The sequence below is a fragment of the Notamacropus eugenii genome, chromosome 1 (assembly GCF_028372415.1).
Source record: "Notamacropus eugenii isolate mMacEug1 chromosome 1, mMacEug1.pri_v2, whole genome shotgun sequence".
In the NCBI taxonomy this organism is placed as follows: Eukaryota; Metazoa; Chordata; class Mammalia; order Diprotodontia; family Macropodidae; genus Notamacropus; species Notamacropus eugenii.
Window position 1 is genome coordinate 196,314,026 of NC_092872.1, and position 14,632 is coordinate 196,328,657.

The window sequence follows — 14,632 nt, forward strand, 5'->3', positions numbered from 1 at the left end:
AGGCCTGACTTTCCAGTGACTAATAAGCAACCAACTGGAATTAAAATATTCACCAGAAATGATGAATCAATGGGTCACAAGGTCCATCTAAAGAAGTTACTGGTCTCAAGAGACTGGGCACTTTTCTCCAGATGACATTCACCGGTATGCATGTAAACATGATTGATTCTGGGTTTTTTTTTTTAAGTTGATGCCTATAACCACAAAGAGACTATCAAATAGATAATTTAGAAATTAAGACAAAGAAAAAAAACTAAGCCAACCTATTTTAAAAATAAATGTGTGAAGAAATATTCTTGAGAAAAAAACTGTTTAAACTCATCTCTTTCCTCTCTAACGGTTGCCCGGTAATGTTACTCAGGCCCACGTTAAAATTATCTACTATATATTAATGCCTGTCAATGAAGTATAAAGTATTCAAGTTCTCTATATTTAAAAAAAAATCAACATAACCTCAGCAAGGCTCTGTGAAATGAGTTATACATGTACTGTGTCTGATGCATTTTTGAAAAGCTCCCGGTTTTAGATATCTGACTAGTACCATATTTACCTTAGTAATTCCCTACCCACTTTTGCTCCTAAAAAGGGAATAATGGAGGAAAGAATTATTTGGTGAGCAGCCACAAAAGGAACTGCTCCTTAACTTCCACTTGAAGGTTGTATCACTATCGGTGGCAGAAATTCCCTGGCTAATAAGAATTTCAAAAGGCTTTGGGTGAGAGGGACCTTATAAATGGAATAGGGTTATTTGAAATTACTATAAATGTGACAGTATGGACTGCTTAAACTCTAATAATGAACCAAGATTTTTATTAGAAAGTGCCAGGACTTTCAAGTTTTGTTTTCCTACTGAAAAGAGGGGGAAATATGTCTTCAGGCTAGAAGCAAGAACACCAAGAATTAACTTCCATCAGCTCCTTGCCTCATCATGGTTCAAAAGAACACAGCAAAACAATTCTAAATTTATTATGTTATGACTCTAAACTGCATCAAGAGAGACAGGAAAAGTGTCAGTGTTGTCAAAAACAAACACCCCAAACTCAAACCAAACAAACATTAATATTCACTTTGAAATCCCATCTTCTCCTTCCTAAACACTAGTAACAGCAAATAAGCCACTGTATAACATAAATGGTTCAAAATGTTCAGAATTTGTTTTATGAAATGCTGCTAATCATGTCTTGAGGCTGTAAACACTTGGCATACCCTACATTCACAAGTTCAGGACTGCTGCAGAAGAAGCTCACACAGGGAAGACATGTTCAGAGTCTCAAATTTTGGTAAAGAGGAAACTTCCTAAGAATGTGAATGTGGAAATAAGTATGAGAAAAGAAATTTTTAAAATTTTTCTGATGATAGTGAAGGGAAGCTAAGTGTTTTGCAGAAGGGCATAAACTTTTAGCTTGAATTGCTTAGTTACTAAACCTCTAAAACCAATGCACTGCTAAAGTTGCTAAAAAATTTTTTCTGAATGGCCTGACTAGATTTTGATGACTTCATTTTTATATTGTACAATTACAAATACCATTTAGAAAATTTTTTTCTTAGGAAATGTCACTGAATCAGTGAGAGGTATATATTACCATACAGAACAGTTTCACAATAAAGTTTTGTGTTTTCTTTGAAGTAACGTTTTTTTTTTCTCTCTAAGTTGAATGTCTGGAAGTAAGAAGTCTTTCATCATAAAATTACAAATTGACTAGCTGGATGTGGGGGCACTTGTAAGTAGTCTCTGCCTGCTACTTGGTGTCTAAGGCTGGTTTGAATTGTAGAGTTCTGAGCTCCAATTCAGAATTAAATCTGAGAGCTAGAGTTAAGTCTGGCATTGATCGGATGACCCCCAAGGAACGGGAGGCCAAAAGGCTTCCTATGGTTCAGTTCTGAAACAGAGCAGGTCAAAATTTTCACGCAGACCAGCAGTGTTGTTGAGGCTATAAATGGCTACTGTATTCTTTGCTGGCATGAAATAGGAAGACTGTCACGAAGCAAAAACAAAAAAATCCAAACAGTCTGCATCACATCCCTACTGCTGCTTTGCAGTATTATTAATGAATTATAACCAAACCCACTGAAACATGATAAAACCATACTCAAGTGGCTAAGGAGAGATGGCTACCAAAATCACCAGTCTGCTTCTTTTCACTACAGTGCTTACTGTATCTAAATAAATATAATTCCCATGTTACTGCCTTTCCATATCTCACATGTTAGTTGGGTATATCTTCAAAATTGTTCAAAACCATACCAAATTTTATCATCTAAAATGCTTCTCACTTCCATTTTCAAAATGCAAATAACAAAATGGGAAACTGTTGATACTTTTTAATAAGTTGTGATGAGATGCTATATAACTTGTCACAGCAGATCAGAAAAAAGCTTAAGGAAGTACAGATTCAGATTCTTTGTAAAACAGTTGGTAGCCCCCATATATATCATATAATAGTGCTATTACGGGGTGAGTTACAATTGTAAAGTGTTACATTTTCAATTCTGTGTAAGGAAACATACCTAAGTTTAAAATGTATTACTAGAAATTGCAGAAAGTCAACTCTGTCCAAGTTTAGGAAATTGCCTATCCAGCTCAACCAATCCCTGCTTATTAGCACTCGTGCAAACATAAAGTAAAACACAACTACTACAATTAGTACTTATCATTTTCTTTTGCCCTTAGGTCAAGAACACCTGACAGCTGCATGCTGAGCAAAGCTAACAAAACAAAACCATTCGTTTGCTTGAAGAGTTAAATTACCATTACTGAATCAGTCATAAAAAAATCTTACAGTGCATTCAAATACATTACCACTTATTTTAAATAAACACCAATTTTGAAACAATCAAGTTTGAAAAGCTGCACAAGTTAAAAAAAAATCCCTGATTACATTTCTATTTGTTCACTGTTGTGGCCTCAAATATTGTATTTTTAGAGAATACCTACCACTTAGTTTCTTTTTAAAAATCCCCTATGTAATGTAGACTAGCAGTGAATCAGGAAAATTATGTACCTGTCACTCAGTTTCACTGTAAATAAGAGCTGTGATAAAATGTGGTACTTTCGTCACATTCAGTACATGATACTACACAGATCACCACAGTATATGGCTTAAAATGTCCACACCGTATGGAACTTAAAGGTTTGGGTTTTAACTGACTCCAGCAATCATGTCAAATGCACTAGTATAGTCCCACTGAAACATTTCCCATGGGAAATCTTAGCATGGTTTAACTGCTACAATTTTCTGTTCCCATATGCTAGCCATGATTATGTTGGGGTCCACTTTGACTAAGAGAGCATCAGTTAGATGTCAGTATCTCAGATGTAAATTCTGTTCCAGAAACTCTCAGAATGGAATTTGCATGCATGAAAGGCAGATCATTGCATTGCTGCTGTAGTAACTCCATCACAAGACAGTCAAGTAGAACAGAAACTGACTTCTTTGGGGTTTGTAAAGTTGCCAAAAATTGCTAGATGCCAATGTGGATTAAATTACAGTATGGACACACATATATATAATATATATAAAATATTTACAATGTATGCTATATCAAAAGTTAAATTCATTTGGGTAATCTCATTATTCAATAAGTGCCATAATTTTTTTCCTCATTAGAGATGATGAGTAATTAGCAAATCATTTAAAAATGGATTTTTTTTAACCCTTGGAAGGTAATGACAACAAACAAAAAACAGCTAGGAAAAATCTTATCCCTATATAGCACAGAAAGACCAAAACCCAGACTGACTTGAAATTTGTGTTGTTACAGAACTTACTAATGTGTACAGCTAAACTACATACAATAGGGCATTAAAATAGAATCTGAATTAATGAAAACATTTGTAAGTTCAGAATTCATAGCCCCTGACAAGACACCCAATTTCATTATGTGCTTATTGAAAAGGACTTCCAAAAATGGCAGCCTGTTGGCTCATAAATTAGCAGTTGGAACTGTCTGTCTCTTTGATTTTCTCAACTCCATCTTCTTTACATTCTTGTCTGTTGCCATCTTCATCTTCCTTGGGTTGACTTGACTCGTTTTCAGCCACCTGGTCTTTGGTTTGGGGTTTGCTTGTGGAAATGGGATCTAAAAATACAATTGGACCGGTCTGGTTTTCATTGTCCATATCTCTTCTTGCACCTCCAATCTTACTGGGTGGTCTATGGAAGGAAGAGTTAAAAACAAAACAAGAGAAAACAGAAAAATAAAAAAAAAGCAGAGAGAGAGAGAAAATATTTGTATATGATATTCCTTGACTCAAAAAAACCCCACCTAGTTAACTTTCAGATTTTCACTAACATGCACAGAGACAGGTTTGTATTCAGAGATGCCAAACATTTAACAATGGGATGGAGCTATTAGGTTAGATATTCAGAGTACAAAAACAAACAAACAAAAAAAAACCAACACAAAAAATCCAAAGAAAGGCAGTGACAGGGCAAAAGGGAGGAGAGGTAAGTAAGAGTAACTACAAAAGTTGTGAAAAAAATAAAATGTACCTACCTTCTTAATTACATGCTCTTCTCAGTAAGTACAAAGCCAATGGATACATTGTGCTTTCTTCCTCACTCATTGGCCGCTCCTTAGAATCTCCTGTTTCAACCTCACACAGCTGGAAAGAACACCTGATCCCCTATTCCAGGATCTCTAGTGTTTTCTCAGAGAACACTGTCATGGCTGTGAATCTAGTTGTTGCTCAGTTTGAGGATCAGAAGGAACACTGCCTGGGCACTTCTGTTCCTCACTGCTAAGATACATGCCTGCCTCAATATAGCTAGATTGCTCTAAGAAAATGATCTTGAAGTAAACCTGACACCAATTGCTGGCATTACCAAAAAGAGGAATTTGGTTAGAACTGTTGTAGAGTAGGGAAAGAGGCCCAAAAAAGGAGGTCAGAAGCATATACAGAAGAAATCTTCCAAGATCTTAAACATTAAAACTTTTGCTAATACCATTTGCAGGAATCTGGGACTGAGGCTCTTTTCCAAAACAAAGAAACATAATATTTTCTGAGTATATTTAGGAAGGGTCTCTTTCCTATTTGAAGTTGTTGCCGCAGATGCTTCCTCTGTCCTTTTCTTTCCTCTCTTGAAATTGTCTCAAGTCTCTATTTCCCAAGAAATTGTCTCAAGTCCCTATTTCCCAATCTGAGCAATACTACATCTGTGTGAACAAATTTTGCAGGTACCCTCTCAATTACTGAACAGTACAAAGTTCTCTTGTCTATTCTATGTGTTAGGGACAAGGGCTTAACTAGGAGAGGGCAACTAAGAGCTTGGTCCCAAAGTTTATGAGACATCAAAGATTAATATTCTCTTCTCTGGCAGTTCAGAAAAATACTAAACTTACCACCTCATTAACAAGTTAACTCATTAAAAGAGGAAGCCTCATATACATCCATCTTCAGATCAATAATAAACTCCCCTATCCACTCAACTCAATTTTTTTGTTTTGTTTGTTTACTTGGATTACTTTAAGTTTCAATGCTAAGTATATACCAAAAATGGAAAACCAGCCTAATTACTATGCATGTAGTTGCCAGGGAAGACACATACCAAAAACTGATAATGTTTTACATCCCACTTATGGCCAGAATGCAGAAAATGGCAGTCTTGTTGTTTGTGGGTATCTTTATTTTCTTTACCTTCTTTACCAGAAATACCTTTCCAGGTGGTCTCTATTAATAAGTGAAATCTTAAGCTCTTAGGGCTCAAAAGGGATGAACTTTGGAGGACAGGTCAAATAAAAGTTTTGTCATGAGGAGCCCTGGAAACCTTGCTTTTTTTTTTTTTTTTAAAGAGATTGTTTTCCTTCGTCAGGAAATTAATTGTGCTGTTTGCTATGAGGTTTTTTTTTTTAATCATCCCAAACTATTTTTTTAAATCATTCCAAACTATCAGGTCAGTTTGTCACTTTTTGCCAGAATTGCTAACAACTATTAGAGAATGACTCATGGCTATTGGTTTATACAGCCTAGGGGTGGAATTTAATCTTATTTCAGTTACTAATGAATACTTGATTTCCTTTAACTCATGGTTACATTCTACCAATGAGATGGGAATTTGAAAAAAACTACTGCTGGCCAAGGAAAAAAAGTCTGGGGTCTGGAATGAAAACTTCCTGACCTACCTAGTCCACATCTGCCTTTCGCTAAAATTACAGCCTCTCTGGTCTCTCTTCTCATTTCTAAAATGTGGGATGGTGGGGGATGGACTAACAATTCTTAAGGTCCTTTACAGGTTTTCAATTATGTGATTCTGGTTCATGTTCACCTTAGTACTATTTTGGATGTTTCTAAATCTGGAAGAATCTCTTTCCCCTCTTGGGTTTTAATTCAATTTTTTTTTTCTCAGAAAATTTTGGGAGTAAACACAGAATTATAAACATACTGTACCCTTAGAATTACCTCTCTAGGTTTAAGTTCCTATGTTCATGGAGTCACTCTGTCTCAGTATCACACAATCATCTAATCTTAATATGCTACAATTCCCCACAAGTATCCCTATTAGTCAGACTAGAAAATTTGGTGTTCCCCCAAACGTACCTTGTTGTTTCCTGCTGTCATAGCTTTGCTCACACTATTCCCTTCAGGAATGAATAAAACCTATACAATTTTTACCCATCCTTTAAGAGCCCATGGCATTTTTCCCATTTAGTTTTCCTGGATCACCCCCTCCTTTTAATTAATATGACAGTTTATAACTATTATTTTACTTTCACATTATGGTTATTTGCATTCCTCTCCCTTCAGTAAAGTTCCATTTTGACACCTTATTGTGATATGAGTGACCCTGAGTTGTAAAACATAGTCATCAGAGGACAACACTTGGCAGGTTTTACCAAGCAGTACAGGCTTTGGGTATGTTCCCAGCAAGAGACTGCGTGATGATAGCCCAGGAAAAGCTGGCTAAGTTTGGAAAGGGTTATCACCAAGAATGGCCACCAGATAACACAAAGTTTTTTGTCTATAACTCACAAAGCTATGAACAAAGCATAATCTCTGCTAGTGGAGGGGCAATCATATTGAAGAAATTATTGATCTGAATCAGTTAACATGATTTCCCTCCTCTGTCCCAAGTCCTGAGGAAGTTCCATGAAGGCAGGAATCATGTTTTATCTTCTTTGTACTCCCTACCCCATCTATCCTTAGTCTCTGCCATGGCGCATCTCACATAACAGGGCTTCAATCAAGATGAGTGACACTCAATTGTCTGACCCACAGGATTTTAGAACTTATGCCATTTCAAACTCTGGGAATCTCTTCTAATATGGGAGATCCATAGAGGCTTTCCATATGGACCAATCTCACTATCTTGGGAATAGGCAAAATGCTCATTCAACTTGCCTCATTTGCTTGAAGGCCAAGAATTTTTCTCACTAATAGAAGAGATCCTTAGTACAGCCCATACTTTTCTGTGCTATATATGTGTACATATATGAATGTGTCCTAACTTCCAAACACACCTTAAAAGTGAGATACTTTGACCACTTAAAAATTTCCCCAAGTGTTCTCTGAGCTCTACCACTAAGATGAATGGCCATGCAATGCTTAAAACATCTGGAATTTTTCATGCTGACAGTTTTCCTGAAATCACCTTGGTCTACATATCCAATTCTTTTATCTCTTTGTGGTAAACAGTATTCCCAATCACAAATTTTCCTAATTTGCTACACTGACTAGCACCCTTCCTCTTAGCACCCTTCCTCTTTACTGTGATTTAGCACAGGGTCAGTTCCCTTGAGTTTACTGATTTATAAGGATCATTGTAATGATTCTTTTGAAAACAATCAATTAAAAACCAAATCCTTAGAGGTGCAGTTAACCTTATAAATCACATAGTTCAGTTTCCTAATTACATAGATAATGTCAGTACCAGAGCTTGGTTCCAGCTTAGTGACCTCCCCCCCTCCTCATGCCCGATGGCTCTCATACACTACCACATCATCTATGTAAGGCATATTCTCTATAGAAAGATGAAACCCTGCATCAAGGCAGTTTTGATGGACAATTTTTTCTCTGCCTGAATTCCAAGATCTTTCCTGGGTAGGAAAGCAATTTGTAGCTTTTAAAGGTGAATCACTTCATGCTATCACCATTTGATTTTCCTTTTCTTTTAGCTTTTCCAAACTCCCTGTCTGATTTCACCACTGAACTCTTGTACCTTCAAGTCTGCTTAGCTGGTGGTCAAGAGTTCCTTTTGGAGTCTGGCCTTTATTAATTTTAGAATGGCCCATATTTAACCTCCCCATATTTCTATCTCATTATTAGGGGTTGCACTCTTCCTCCATGGAAAGGGTGATCATCAGAAATAGATCCTTTCACCATTAAAGAAATGCTGAGTTGGCTGTTACTTTTCCCTCCAAGTTTCACTATCTTGTCCATGACAGAAGCAGAAGTTCAGGTGCTGCACAGTAATTGCTACATGTTGTATGTACCTGGGTTTCATTTTTTCTTTTTTCATTAATCCTCTAAGGAGGATGGAAACAAGACGGGAGTAAAAAAAATACAATGTTCATGGAAATTCTCATCTATTATTGCCTTATACTCTGCAAAACCCAACTGACCTAATTAGAGGAATGGGCGGTGAAATAAAACATTAGCCTCAACACAGCAGTAAAGCTAGAAAGAGGGCTTAGAGATGGACTAAATCAATACCTTCATTTTACAGAAGACAGCCTGAGGAGTAAGTACCTTGGGCAAAGTCACGTAGTAGGGCTGGTACCTAGAAATCCAGGTTTCCTCATTCTAGTTCAGTGTTCTTTCCATAGATTCATAAAATGTTTAGAGTTGGAAGGTTCTTAAAGACTACCTAGTCCAGCCTGCTCATTTTATAGATAAGGAAAATGAGATTTAGCTAGAGGTCTTATTTGATAGCACATAATAAGTGCTGAAATTGGGCTTGTACATAAGTCCTCTGATTTTAAGGACAAGACTCTTCCCTACCCTTTACCACTTGGTGCTGTTCCATAAATCCAATTAATTTAGATACTTTTAATGAGTGACTTTGGGGTTTGTGTTTAGAAACTTTTGTAGTCTAAAAAAAACAAGTCCAAATGATCTGACAATATGTAACCCACTCCAGGGAAAACATCATAGGCACATCTCTGGTGGACTACTAAATATGGACTAGTTTTTTCCAATAAGATATCATGCTGAATTTCAAAGGTGGTGTCACTTACTGATAGAAGGGAAGACTTGGCTACAAAGGCATTGCTGCTGGATGAATCATAACAAATGAAAATCATTCTGGCTCAGTAGAACTTCAGGGAATTGGTTGAACTTCTTAGTGTTTGACAAGGGATGAAAATTCAGCACTCTAGATTTTTAAAAGCACATCACTGTTTGTATTCGGTGAAATTTCTTTCAAAATCAACTTTCTATGTTCCAATTATATTCAACAACATCCCAGCTAATGTTTCAGCTGCAATTCATATTAACTAACGCCCAAACAAGCCCTGATAGATATGGTTCTGAGCTCAATTGAAAACAATCAAAGCTCATGAAATGAAGGGGGGAAAATGCTCACTTTATGCAAATTCTACATATCACTCAAGCTTAATTTTACTGATAATACAAGGTGGGACATTTTGAACATTATAGTGAATGTAACTTTTAAGCAGTGAGAGTTATTTTATAAAATGCTGCCTCTGAAAAGCTGATTGCCAAACAGTACAAAAATGGTCTCTGGAATAAATGCCAAGTTCATTTTTATTTCACTTCGAAGGGAACTATCTTTCAAATCTCAACAGCTGGACTATTTAACACAATCTGGTGAATCAAAGTATAGTTCTTCTCTGGGCTCGCAGTAGGGCGTCTGCATTAGTGCATGGCAGTGGTCCAGCAAACAACGCACAGCCAGACAGTTTGAACTCTGTTTCATTTACAATAAAAATGGATAAAATGGCAATCATATTTACCACCTTCATGGACAAAAAACTGAAAGATTTAAATCTGTCTTTATAAAGTAGTTTACTAGAAAAACTCCAGAGAGGACATCCATTTTATACTTTCCCAAGGTTAAAAAAAAGACTGAGAATCTAGAAGGCCTCACATATTTTTCTCTGGTTCTCTACCCAGTTACTACAGCAGTTAGAAATGCAGTGATGGCAGAGATGGCTGTATTGTCTCTTTTAGAAATCCTGCTTTTCAGGCCTTCTAATACATTCGTTGAATTTCTCCCTGTGTTAAAATGTGACCAAAAAAAGTTCTAAATGAAAGATAAAATTTTCTGCATTTCTGCTGACATGCTGCCATTTTCAAGTGTCCTGAGGAATGAGCAAAAGCAGTCTGCTTCCGTGATTTTTCTAAAACCCTTTCTCGCTGAAAAGTAAAATTTAATTCTGCATTTTGGGTCTCTTTTTGTCTTCTGGCAGAGAGGGGGAATTCCAGCTACGTTCTTTAACTCTGACAAAGCAGCTCAGCCGATAAATAGAACAGTGGCCACAAAAAGTCAACATTTTATTCTATATCCCACATAAGTTTCATTTGTGTTTATCCTGGAGATCAGTCTTAGGAGAGCTCCTTTTTATAACACATATGAGCCTAAAACATAACAAGGATGCCACAACTATTTTTCTTAAGCAAATAAATGTGTTGATATACTTTGTGACTTCAAAATCTTTTTTAAAATGCACAAGTTTCATAAAAGACAATGACCCAGCTAATAATGCCTACTGTCAATTTTTTCCCTCTTAAAATAAGAAACACTCTTCAAATGGTGCCACAATTCTGCTGAACATAAAAACTTGGAGCTCTTAAAATACAGCTGAGCATGATTAATCATATTCTCTAACAAAGTCAGTGCTGCTAATTAACTCTTATTGATTTCATTTTAGCTTTGTATCTCTACTGCAAACAGTGGGTGCTTAATCAATGTTTGCCAGACTAGGCTGGCTTTTAGTGTGCCATAGATGCTGAAATTTGTATGAACTTGATTTCTATCTGTTTGTAATACCCACATAAAATGCGACAAAGAAGAACACTTGTCTGAGATTGTATCTTAACCCACCAAAAGCTGGAAAAATGAGACAAGTCGATTTAATCCTTGTACCCTTACAAAACTATTGCAGCTTAGGCATGTCACTCACATCAAAAGTTTGCTCATCTAAGCATTGCTTAAAAACAGAGACTTTAAAGAAACAAAGTCTCCCACATCCCTTAAGTGGTATAGTCTATATGTCATACCTATCTCTGCCCCCACATTGGTCATCATTTTCAAAATGCTAATTTTTGCTCTAAGTTCCCCAAAGATTTGATTCTAAATAACTTTTTAAATTTATGACAATTTATCAGTATTTTTAAAGTCTGACCAAATATTATATCTGTCACCAAACTAAAGAAATAAATAAAAATGTAAAAATCTACTATTCTTTTTTTCTTTTTTTTGGTTATTTATTTATTTGTTAGTTTGTTTAGGACTAGATCTGTGATTTCATTAGTGAAAAATTCCTCATTCCCCTCATGGACGTGCCTTCTACCAACGCAGATCTGCATTTGTTTTGTAGCTCATGATAACCTTAGATTTGCCTTTCTAGTTATTTTTACAAATTAAATTTTGTTTCCTCTATGATACACTAAGACCTTGCAGAGACTGATGAAAGGTAACAAAAAAATACCACAGTAAAAGTAAATACCTTCCTTAGCATTTATCTCTATGCTCAATTCTCTGTGTAGAAAGAAATAAGATATTCTGTGCTAAGTCTGGCAATTACTAGTGCTTTCAATCAGAAGTGAATGTTATACAGAACAAAATTAATTCGCTGAGGTATTTACATTTTTGGAATAACCAAAGAGCATTTAACTGCCAGTTTTACACTGAATGTAGTATGTCTTTGACGACTGGTGGGAAGGTGCTGTTAAGTTGTAATTCAGAACCTTTGTACAACTAGTTACTAAACAATCTTTCTAGGAGTACATGAGTAGTTCCTTAACAAACAAATAGGCAGAAAAAGTGTGTGTGTGTGTGTGTGTGTGTGTGTGTGTGTGTGGTTGGCGGGCTAGGGTAGAAAGGGGGAGGTGAGGAATCATGGAACTGGGGGGTAGGGGAGGAAAGAGAATCTCAACTTCCAGGACATCCAGTTGTTCTCCTAATTTTGTTGTTAAAGCTTAATTGCCCATGTACAAGCTGCACATGGAAAACCTTTGTAGTTGCATCTTGCTGAGGCAGAGCTGTTTCCTGCAGCGTGAGTAGACAATGCAGTGGTACTAAGATTACAGCAGAGAGGAGAGCAAATCCTTTAATTGTACCAGATCATCAGATTAGGCTGCACCTTCTCTGCAGCTCATTCTGCTAACCAAGTAGTCCACTACCCAGAAGCCAATGTTTACTAAGTGCTGAGGTGAACACACACACAAAAAGAAAGAGGAGGAAGACCATGCCTTAGTCGCGCTCATGGTGGGAGCAGCAGTGTGAAAACACACCTTTTTTTTTTTTTTTTTTTAATGTAAGTGTGCACCATAGGGGCCAGGAGGACCTCTTGGATTTCCTGCTGAACAAAACATTACCTAGAGCCTTCTTAAGGAACAGTTGTGTGTCCATCCAAATTAAATTCCAGCTGAGATAAACATTTAGGGAAATAATTATATACCAAGTTTCCCTAAAACAGAGCTCAGACCCTCAATTTCTATTTGGTGGCTTTAATCAGGTTTGGCAATTGCAAGCCGATGATTTGGTCATTTTCAACATTTTTCTAAATTAATATCACATGGGAAGTAATAAATTTTGAAAAAGGTTAAAGGTCAAATAAGTTAATCATCCTTTTTGTTACAAATATGAAGGTCAATTGAATTTGGTTTTTGGTTAACAGAAAAGCTTTACTTGCCAACATATCCAAAATTGTTTTTTTATTCACTATTCTTTGGTCTTTGGATAGTGGTCCAAATGAGATGACCTCAGAAAAATATATAAAATATAGAAGACATAAAGTCAAATATCTACAGAGATACTATCAATCTTAATTACAACTTGAAATAAAAATGGTTACACTCTATATTAATTTTTAAAAATGAAAATCAAAGTCCTGTAGTCATAACATTGGATTTTTTTATCCTTCTCGGACAGGATGTCACCCTAGCAAACTACTTCCTCTCCTGCTCTCCCCCTACCCCAAGGTGCAAAAACTTGGTAACTGCTTTTCTAACTAATTAAAAGAGATCTGCATCAACTGGAAAAGGTTAAACCTGGAGACCTATGGGTCTGAGGATGACCTAGAAAAGTTCCCTTGTATTTGTGGCTTACACCTCAGTTCATAGAAACAGGCTACATCCTCGCTGGTTCTGGTAGACAAGAATTGAACTGGGCAGCAACTTACAGTCATGCAGTCTTTTATTACAAAAAACTTTTAAAATATTTTCGTACATAGCCTTCATAACAATGTATAAGGTATCTACTATAAGCACTCTCTCCATTTTACAGATTAGGAAATTGAGGCTAAGGTACTTGCCTAACGTCACATAGCCAGTTTGTGGCAGTGCAGGGACTTGAACCCAGGTCTTCTGACTCCAACTTCAGTGTTCATTCCACCATATAGGAATACTGTTATTCTCTGACAGAATACAGGTAAACCTCAGAAATGCATTTAGCAAATAATGATGAAGAAAACAAAAACAAACCAATAATCTATGAGCTTTAATGTCTCACTAAGTTTTATGTGATGTTAATCTTCCTGAAACAGATTAATAGGAAGAGTAAATACTGATGTTCCACTTCAGTAAACTGACCTGACCATATCTAAAGGATACTACTTACAGAAAAGGTAAACAGTTTCCCATTCATCACCTACATGACTGTAAGATTTATGGACTTTGAAAGATTATGGCTTTCTATTGTCTAATGCTGACCAAAAAATCATGTTCTGGTTGTTACTAGAGATAGGCTGTCATTTTTATTTATTTGTTCATTCAATTCATTTCATTTGAACCTACGATGTCAATGGAATAACTCCTGGTGAAGGACCTTCCCTCTACTAATGTATACCTGCACCTAACCTGCAATTTTCAGTCTTTAAGAATAGAGGGGTGACATGGCAAGCATGGAGACTTGCCTGTAGCCAAATAACCATTATGCATCAGCCTTCCTGACTCCAAGGTTTTGTCTCTGAAAGTGCCTGGGGAAATCAGGATCCCCTTGGAATCCCTGTCTCAGATACCTACTCTCCAAAGCCTCTGGTGAAGTCCTCAATGATACCCCAGTAAAGGACTAGGCTAGAAGTGTCCACCACTAAGGATTGCCTTCCCCTGCACTGCCACAAACTGGTATCCAACAGACATAAACAATATTCATCCAATGACTTATTTCAGACCTAGTAAGGGCAAGGAGAATGTACTTCCTTTTTTTTTTTTTTGTTGCCAAGTTAGCATCCTATAATGTGGAATACTACACTTACTTTTGGACCAGATGAATAGGAGGGAAGGGAGGGAGGGAGGGAGGAAGGAAGGAAGGAGGGAAGGAAGGAAGGAAGGAGGGAAGGAAGGAAGGAGGGAGGGAAGGAAGGAAGGAGGGAAGGAAGGAAGAAGGGAAGGAAGGAAGGAAGGAAGGAGGGAAGGAAGGAAGAAGGGAAGGAAGGAAGGAAGGAAGGAGGGAAGGAAGGAAGGAAGGAGGGAAGGAAGGAAGGAAGGAAGGAAGGAAGGAAGGAAGGA

The 14,632-nt window shown here is 36.8% G+C and overlaps 1 protein-coding gene across 2 annotated transcripts in view; it reads right to left on the bottom strand.

The window, feature by feature from the left end:
* Nucleotides 1-2,307: 2,307 nt before the first annotated feature.
* The window catches only part of SHTN1 (shootin 1), a 120,513-nt gene continuing 108,188 nt past the window's right edge, over nt 2,308-14,632 (bottom strand). For both annotated transcript variants that reach the window (XM_072623607.1, XM_072623602.1), the window contains one exon: nt 2,308-4,154. In XM_072623607.1, coding sequence (XP_072479708.1) covers nt 4,143-4,154 — 12 coding nt within the window. In that variant the 3' untranslated portion in view covers nt 2,308-4,142. The remainder of the gene's footprint in view (nt 4,155-14,632) is intronic.